The sequence below is a fragment of the Trichosurus vulpecula genome, chromosome 2 (assembly GCF_011100635.1).
Source record: "Trichosurus vulpecula isolate mTriVul1 chromosome 2, mTriVul1.pri, whole genome shotgun sequence".
In the NCBI taxonomy this organism is placed as follows: Eukaryota; Metazoa; Chordata; class Mammalia; order Diprotodontia; family Phalangeridae; genus Trichosurus; species Trichosurus vulpecula.
The window spans coordinates 270,663,131-270,672,767 of record NC_050574.1 but is presented as its reverse complement, the minus strand read 5'-3'; the positions used below and the strand labels follow the sequence as shown (position 1 = coordinate 270,672,767).

General features: G+C 48.7%; 1 protein-coding gene across 1 annotated transcript in view; it reads right to left on the bottom strand.

Annotated features, from left to right (window-relative positions):
* Positions 1–1,176: 1,176 nt before the first annotated feature.
* Positions 1,177–9,637, bottom strand: part of NECTIN1 (nectin cell adhesion molecule 1) — a 97,271-nt gene continuing 88,810 nt past the window's right edge. The window contains exon 6 of the mRNA XM_036744557.1: positions 1,177–2,544. Coding sequence (XP_036600452.1) covers positions 2,000–2,544 — 545 coding nt within the window. The 3' untranslated portion in view covers positions 1,177–1,999. The remainder of the gene's footprint in view (positions 2,545–9,637) is intronic.

The window sequence follows — 9,637 nt, the reverse complement described above, 5'->3', positions numbered from 1 at the left end:
AAGAGTCAAGCCCCTACTGGGTTTTCTCTTCCCATGCTCATCACTCCAAATTGAAGGACAGGGCACTGGGTTGAGAGAGAGGGTCGGCTGCTGAGAAGTCCCCCTTCCCTCTGAGGGCTGAGGGCATTGAGGCACTTTGAACGTGGAGGGGAGACAGAGGAAGGAGGGAATTCCTTCTGTGCTGAGCCCTTTCTCTTTTTCCATTTACAGGTAGGGAAACCAGGGAGTCAGGGACCAAGAGGGGCCCTGCATTAATCTGGATGCCTTCTCCATGCTCCTCTTTTGGTAGGGGGACACAATGAAGTCTGAGTACGGCAGGAAGGAGGACAGTGGAGACGGTGAACAGAAGAGGAACTCTCCAGGGCTTAGGGATCCATCTCCCCCCCAGTTCTTTTTATTAAACCTTGCCACTTCATTGGTATTGACTTGCATATGGTATATCATTAGTCGATACACTTGAGAGTTTTATATAGTGTCCTATGTAAGAGTTTTTACCAACTCTTTTCTTCCCTCCCTACAAACACACACACACACACACACACACACACACACACACACACACACACAGCATTTCTTCACCTTTAACTCCCTAAATAATTTCATTCTATACTGATAGCTGCTGGGGCCACCTCCTCTGAAGATTTGGGGAGCTGGAGTTGGGTTTGGCTGTGTATGGGTGACAACAAGAGAGAAAACAAAACAAAACAAAAAATCAGCACCTTAGACAGCAGGATGGGCTGGGCCAAGCCCGAAAGGTCTTGGAATTTGGGTATAGACTGGTCTAGACAGGTGGCCCCAGATTAGGGTTTTATCTGATCTGATCATGTTCAGATCTCAGTTTTTCTTTGAGAGGCTCCTTTCCCCAACTCACTCAGCTGGGGAGGATCCCCAGTTTTTTTGGGGAAGGATACCCTGGATTGGGGGTAGGGACAGAGAAGTGGCCACACCCTGGGCAGTGTCCACCTAGAGTGAAGCTCATGGCTGAGGGTAATAGATATGGTGCTCCTGTAAAGGACAGGGGATGCCAGAGAAGAAATCAACTCTGTGTGTGTGTGTGTGTGTGTGTGTGTGTGTGTGTGTGCTCACACATACATGTTGGTAAAGACTACTAGGCTACTTTCCCCATTCTAGAGTCATTGGGGAAAGAAAGAGAGGACAGGGGGGTGTGCATGTATGTTTGTGTGTGTGTGTGTGTGTGTGTGTGTGTGTGTGTGTGTCTAAGAGAGGAATCAAATCATGGCTAACCTAACCCTTTGTTAGGCAGTGAGGAAAAAAAATGCAAAATATCCTCTGACCAGCGTGGGCATTGCATTATCAGGCCTAGAATTAACAATCCAGATTTTTCTTATTTAAAATGTATCCTGCAACTGTTCAATTTCATCGCTTTGCTTCCTCTAATCCTTCATCCCTTCCATCTGGGATGAGTCAGGGTGGTCTACAATCATCCATTCACTGTAGCTAAATCATGATAGACTGAAAGAGGAAGGTGGTCCTAGGTTTGCCCAACCTAGGAAAAGGGAATAGCATTGGGGAGGGAGAGGTGGGTTGGGTATCTTCCAGGGGAGCTCTCCCCCTCCATAAAGAAAAAAAAATGAAGACAACATATAAACAAATTCCAGTGTTTGGGGGCAGGGGATGAGGGGGAGGGCCCCCTCATATCCCAGGGTCAAGAAACACAACAAGACATGAACAGGCTCCATATACACGGGGCAGATAGTAGTCAAAGGAAAGTACAGGAACACCAAAGCCACAGTCGAACACAACACCACAGGAAGGGGGGGAAGGGGTAAAGGAGGGGGCAGGGAGTAGAAGGCAGTCATCCAGGAAAGAGATAAAAAATAAAGTAGCCCCCTGCCCCAGCTTGATCCTTTCCCCCATATACCTTGAGAGTGTAGGGGGGCTTCAAGGTGGGGCACTTGAGTCTCTGCTGAGCTCCTCGGGGACCTGGGGGCTGGGGTCGTGCGGGTGAGGGGGGAAGGGAGCGGGCGTAGAGGTGGGGCTACACGTACCACTCTTTCTTGGAAATGAAAGACCCATCATTCTGAGAAACCATGTTCTCAGCCAAGTCCAGCTGCTCAGGGTCATACTGGTAGCCAAGAGTCCGGTCCCCATAACCATCAGATCGGGCCTCAGCCTCATCCACGGTGAAGTAGGGCCGCTTGACGTCCTCATCAAACTTGGGGTGTGGGGGCCCGACCTTCCTCTCCCCCCCACCCACTTCCTCCTCTTCTTCCTCATAGCTGCTCCCCCCCAGCGGCCCAGCCTTCTTCTCATCATCTGAGTCGTCTGGGTACTGGAGGTTCTGGGCCATGGGTGGGTGGTGTTGTGGAATCCCCGCCTTGCTATAACCATTGCCGTAGACATGCTTCTTGGTACTGTAGTCCCCCTTGAAGGTGTGTCGGCGCCGGCGGAAGTAGACCACAAGCACCAACGCCACAAACAGCACCAGGATGATGCCCCCCACCACGCCCCCAATGATGGGCGTGGGGACGCCGGACCCAGATCGCTTGTCGTGTTCAGTTGGAGACGGGGTGTAGGGGAACTCTGGGTAAGGAAAAGACATGGAAGGGGGACAGCGTCAGTCTCTTTCTGCCTCTCAGGGCTGCAGGGGGAAGGATTGGGGTGGGAGGTGGGAGCATAGGGAGGGAAAAGCCAGGAAGGGGGTGGGAATTGGGGTGGGGAAAAAAGTACCCCAAGAATGTGGTTTCCCGTGACTTAGCCTGGTGACCCTGTGCTTCCCCCATTCCTGAAATGGAGGGATTTTGGGGTCCTGACATCTGTCAAGTTCCTATCCTCCACCAAATCCCAAGCCCTACTGGGTAATTTATAACCAGAGCAGGCGAGAGATGCCTATGGCACCTTTGAGCAATCCTGGCTAATTCCTCCGAAACAATGCCAGCTCAATTCCCTAGCCTGAGCCTCACCTACAAACCCAAATTCCTATTTTCTCAGAGTCTTATGTGTTTTAGAGAATGAGGCTTCCTCCATGTGTATATTTTTGTATAACTGTCTTGTGAGAACAGACTGTGCGCCAGACACCGTGGCTAGCTCTTCCTACGGCTTTGAAGAGGACTGGTCCAGAGAGGCACTGGTGGGTTCCAGGCCATTCTTTGGGTCAAAGGGAAAGGGGATTCTTGGGTGGTAGACATCAGACTGATGCTGTACCCATGCCAATGACCTGGAGGAGAAGGTAGGGGTGGGAGTGGGGGCAATAGATGCTAAGGTACAGAAGCCCAAGCTGGACACCTCTGGCTCTTCTGATGCAACCAGGCAGTTATAACATAGACGAGGTGAGGATCTGGAGCAGGGATAGGGCAAGGCAAGAAAGGAGTTTGCATTAGGAGGTGGAGACAGGTGTTTGTGCACAGAAAGAAGTGTGTCTGACCGTGGGGCATGCATGGGGATATTAGTCCAGGCATCAGCGACCTGAATAGAAGAAGCCGCACCCTAGACATCAGAACTCCTTGAAAGAAAGGAAACAATTATAGAGAGGTATTCTTTGAAAAGTAACACCAATTGAATGCTGGGTACACTGAAGTTTCACAGAAATCTGGGCAACCTAGATTTAGACCAATATGGCACATACATAACACATGTACATGAAAACATATTTGCACATGAATTCACATAAGACAATCTCAGAGATAGTGGGGAAGTAGAGTGCTGGACTCACCATATCATAGGATTTCGAGCTAGAAAAGCTCCTGGATATTACCTAATGTACTTATTTTTCAGGGGAGGAAACTGAAGCCCACAGAGATGCTGTGTTGTGTGACTATGGGCAAATCTAGCCTTATTTCTAGGCCCTAGTTTCCTCAATTGGAAATCGAGGGGGTTGTATTAGACAAGCTCTATGGTTCATCACATCACATACATGCTTGTCTTAGAGGTGGAAGGAACCTCATGAGTCATTTAGTCAAAAGTCCTCCTGTGTTGGCAACCAAAAATGGGGCTCCTTAGCACTTAGTCAACAAGTGCCCTTGACTAGTTTGGCTTTTTCCCCTGAACTGAATGCTGTTTGTATGTTGGACTGGAGTAAGCTTGTCGGCCCCTTCACCTTGCTTCCCTTGCTTAAGCTGATGGAAAGAACCTGTGCTTTCCCCGGCGTACCTTACACCCCCCGAAGAAGCCGGATGGTTAAAAACAGCTTCCGTTGGAGCCAGAGGCTGCTACAGCTACAGTCACAGCCGAAGCTAAAGCAGGAGCGGGAACTGCCAGTAGCAGAGCTGACCTACGACAGGAAGCTGAACAAGGACTTGAGGCCAGTGGGTAATCTTTTTACCATAGAGGGGGAAGCATGATTTTGTTTTACACCATCATGCTTCTCTGTAGCCTCCTGGTTACTCTTGTGAGGCGTACTTATTGGGCCTGGAAGCTTTTGATCAATACGTCAAAATGGGGATGCTGGTTCATGGGTTGGTTACTGTGGAGCCTAAATATATGCTTTGATTCTTCTGCCTCCTACTTTGAGAGTTTCTTATATCCAGCAGTTCCGAACCTTTCAGACATATATATGATCCTCTTTGAGATTATAAACTCTGCCCTCCTAATACACCTCCTCCTATAGATGGGAAGCCTGAGGCCCATAGAGGTTAAGTGACTTGCCCAGGGTCAGACAGCTTATTCATAGCAGAGCTGAGACTGGAACAGACACACTTTGGGTCCAAATGCAGTATTCTTTCCACCATCATGACCTGATTGCATAGCTCAGCGCACTTATAAGGCAGCTTATGTGTTGGAAATTTGGAGTTTCTGGTAGGCAAACATTCCTGGAGTTCATATATCTATTCTTCCCATGTTGGTCAGTGGTAAGGGAGAGAACATATGTGTGTATGGGCACAAGAAAACACTGGAGACAAAGACAGGTACAATGATGTGCGCATTGCAAAAACACACTGGTCCACAGGACAAAAAAAACAAAAAAGACCCCAACAAAAACCTGCATGTATGCTGGCTGTATGTGTACCTCCTTGACCCCAAGATACTCCTTCCTATTCTTAGGTTGAACATGTTATAAAGGGAGGTCAGAAGAAGGAGAAGGAACAGGAGACAGGTGGAACTAGTCCACTGAGAGGGACGTCCGCTATGGGGGAATTGGGGGCCCAGTAGCTGGTTATCTACAGTCAGTCTCCCAACACAGATCACCTCCCCAAGTTCACCTTGCAATCCACCTTCCCTCCCCACCCTGCTTAGCTTGCTCCTTTCCTGTTGAGGCTGAGGGAGGGTTACACTCTAACAGATGGAAACAGCTGGTGTCTTTGGTTGGCTGGGGTTGAGGATGGGGGAAAGAAAGCATGCAAAATCCCAGAGGGAGAGTGTCTGTACTAAAGGACTGGGAAGAATGATGGGAAGGGGCTGAGGGAGGAGGAAGAAAGAGATTGTGTGTGGGGGTGGGGTGGGGGGGACCAGAGAGAGGGAAGGAAAAAGGGGGAAAAGGGAAAGAAAGCAGGATGGAGGGAGAGACAGAGGGAGAGAAGGGGTGGGGAGGAAGACAGGAAGGGAGGAACAAGTAGAAGGGAAGAGATGAGGAAGAAAGAGAAAAAGAAAGATGCGGTAATGAGCAGTGATGGAGTCACCAGCTCATGCCATGGTGTAGAGCAGACTGCAGAGTTTCGTTACCTAGGATGGTGAACAAAGCTGGTGACAAATGCTCCTTCTTTTCTTGATTCCTCTTTCCCAACCCCTTACTGGGTCACCTTTGATATGGCTCCACTGGGGACAGAAGAGTGACTGGATATGCTAGTATTTAAAGCAAGTCCGGACCTTCTTTGGTCTGACCTCCTCGCCAACCCCCATTTTACAGATGAATTCCCCCCAAGACATGAAGATAATACATAGACAAGAGTCAGGACTTGAACCCAGGTCTCCTGACTCCAGTGCTTTTTTCCCCATTGTACCACAGCAGGTGTAGGGACAATGAGGTTCAGAGGAAAAAGGGAGTGGGGGAGAAGGCATTCAAGAGGGGCAGGGTCAAAGGCTACAGGTCTAAGAAGGGGTCACAGCAAGGTAGACTGGTGACCATTCCTAGCACCACCACTGGGTGGCTCCTGAGACCAGTGCTGGAGTAAGGAGAAAGCCCAGGACATGGGGGCTAAGTCTGCAGGTCTTCAGTTTTGGGGGTGGAGAGGGAGAATAGGCTATCTATATCCAGAGGTTTCAGACCACTAGTACATCTCTCACCTTTCATCTGCTAGACAGAACAGAGAAGTTGGGGTGAGGGGGATTGGAACCAGCCTTTCCCCTCCTTTGCTTTCCCAGCATTTCAGTGGAGAGCTCTCATCCATTTCATACATATCCTGGTCTTAATGACCGACTGACTGTTCCCACAGCAGAGAGGGAAACAGGGAAGATGAAATTCCTTCCCTCAGCTCAGTCTGAAGAGTAGAAAGGGCACCAGTCCGAAGACCTGAGTTCTAGCCCCACTCGTGCTAGCTGTGTACCCTTGGGAAAGTTGCTTAACCTCTCTGAAACTGTTTCCTTGTCTGTAAAATGAGGGGATCACATTCGTCGGTCTCAAAGGTGCTTCCTAGTTCTAAGATCTGAACTCTGTTTGAAAGTGAGTTCTCACCATGTGGGAATGGCGTCAGACATCCTGTAGATCAAACAAGAATCTCCTCTAAAGCGTCTCTGATGGCGAAAGGCAGTGATAAAAGCCTCACTCACACTACCTACTATTCCCAGGGAAAACTGCCAACGGTTGAGATGTAGTTGTCCCTCTGCTCAGAACTGTACAGCCAGCTCCCTCTTGGAACGCTAGTCTGCCTGTCCCCTGTTCCCGGGCTCAGGCTTCCCTCCTAGTTTCCCCAGCTTCCTTCATCCGGCTTAGTTCCCCATCCCATTTATAGCCCTATGTGTTTTATCTGATTGAGCACCTGCTCACCACCTGGAAGGGGAGGACTTTTTATGTGGGGCCACAGAGGCAGGTGGCAGTAATCCCCGCTCCTCCTAGACTAACCTCCAGGACCCCCCTTTTCTGCCTGGACCTCCACCATTTTCCCTCTCTACATGTAAACTTCTTCCTCATTCATTCATTCATGCTTACTGTGAGTGAAGTTAAGAAATAAAAGATGGTCCCTGGCCTTAGGGAGCTTACAGTCTGGTGAAAGACATAGGACAAACATACATAATTGCTGAAATTTATACATGGTGCTTTACTGCTAGGTCCTGTACCCAGAGTCATGGCCTTGACTCCATGTGCAGAGCTTTTTCTATACCATGCTGGGTAGGGATAGAGCCACATCACCTCTTTTCTCGGCCTGTTTCCTCATTTGTAAAACGAAGGGCTTGATCTGGATGAGCTCCAAGACCCTTCCAGAACTAGTCTATGATTGTGCCACAGGCCCAGTGAATGCTGCAGACGATGAGTTCAGAGGCAAGAGAGGTGTCTGTGGGTTGGGGTATCCAGGGAAGTCTTCGGGAAGGAGGTAGCACTTGAGCTGGGCCTTGAAGGATGTGGAGGACTTGTCCATCAAAAATGGACAAATTCCAGGTGTAGGACATCCCATTTCATTGGGAAAACTATTGTCCTGCTGAGGTCTTGGTAACATGAGATGTCTTAGCGTTTTTTTCCCCTGCCTTTCTCTCCTTTCTGTTTCTACTGCTGGCTCCTTTCTCTCTTCTGCTTCACTAACTGGCTTAAGTCCTTGGTCCTCTGTTCTTCTTAGTCTCTCTCCTTTCCCTTAGCAAACCATTCCTGTCCCACAGTTTCAACTAGTATGCTTATTCCCCAGTTGTAAGTCCCTTCATCCCTTACTTCTTAGCCAAGCTCCCACCCTGCCTCTGCTGTAGCCTGGATCCTACAGAGACTAATACTGCCGTACTGTGCCCTCAAACTATGTATCCAAAACGGAGCTCATGGCCTTCCCTCAGAAATCAGCTTCTATTAACTTCCCCCTTTTCCCTTGAAACCTTTCCCCCTTGAAACCTGCTTTGGGAGCTCCTAGGTGGCACAGCGGATAGAGCCTTCGCCCTAGAGTCGGGGGTTCAAATACAGCATCAGACACTTACAAGCAGTGTGACCCTGGACAAGTCCCTTAACCTCAATTGCCTCACCCCCTGCCCCTAAAAAAGAAAAGAAACTTATTGCCTGGGTTGCCTCGGCAAAGTCCCTTTATCTCTCTGGGTTGGGAGAGATGGAAGTTCCCAGTTGTAGATCACATGACTACTCCAACTCCTATACACCACCTGTCACCAAATCCTGTTGATTCCTTCTTTCAATGACTCTGCTATCAAGCACTCATATAACATTACATCTTTTTTACAGGTCTCTCTTATCCAAGGTTCCTCCCTATCCCCAACCCCAGCCCCAAGGTGTGCTAGACTTAAGAGTTTCAGTTTTATTGCTTGCTGGTTGTACAACCACGTTGTTTCAATAACCTCTTTGAGTTTCATTTATCTTACGTGTAGAATGGTGACAACAATACAGGTTTTATCTATCGCAAAGGGCTGTGGTGAGGAAAGCACTTTATAAACCCCAAATAGCTTCATCAACATGACTGCTGCCAGATTCACCTCACTCATGGGGCAATTTTGGTTTGCCATTCCCTTGCTTGAACACCTTCGGTGGCTTGAAACTGCCTATAAGATAAAGTCAGCCTGGCATTCAAAGCCCTTCATAGTTCATTTCAACAGTTATTACTAGGTGCAAGGTCCTGTACCACCTTAAAGTTACCCAGCTTCCATCTCCCCAAGTCCCAAATATGAACCCTCTGCCAAGATCCTCATTGTCACCTTTCACTCCTCTGTTCCCCACAGGAATGCCCTTTCTCCTCTTCTTTACCTTTTGAGGTCCCCACCATCCTTCAGTTTTCTTTGGAGCCCCAGTTTTTCTAATCACCCCAGCCCACAATGACTCCTCTTTTCTCAGAACTCCATTAGAATTTCTTTGAGGACAGGGACCATATTTCTGCCTTTCTTATTCTTCCTAGTGCCAGGCATATAGTAGGTGCTTAATAAATGCTTATTGTTAATGCTGTTGATGAGAATCATTAGTACTCATTTTGGTGCTTAACTCTGCCCTGTCCTGTATGGTTGTTGAGCTGCTGCATGTGCTCTCCCTAAATGGACCGCAACTGTATCCCACGTGGGTATCTAGTCCATATGGGAAGTGGCCAATATGAAAGCCTTGATCACTGCAATGGAAGCTTATGGTATCATATAATCACAAGAAAATATTCTGGAAGGGACATTTGGAGATCTTATGGTCCAAGCTCCTTGAGATAAGGTCATTGAGACCTAGGCAAAGGAAGTGACCAGTCCAAGGTCACACAGGCTTAGACAGGAAGAATAAGACAGGTAGTGCTATATTATAAAGTGCTTTAGCCTTCTCCAGACCCCTGTTTCTTTTTAAGCCCTAAGGGAGTGGAGGGAGGAGGCCTCTTTCCTAAGGATCTTTTGGGATAAGGAAGGTGGGCTCCTTGTCTAGCTAGCTGAGCAGCCAGTCTGGAGGCGGGGGGATGGTTCAAATGGCTTTTCAGTGGAAGTATTCTGACACTAAGGATCAGAAAGAGAGGGGAGGGATCTGGCGATGCAGGGAGTAAGGCTTCCTCCATTCCCTCCCAAACAGAGAAGGCTGTATGCTCAGGAATGAGGCATCCTCCTTTGCTGCTGCCTGACCGACCCCCACCCCCTCTAGCCC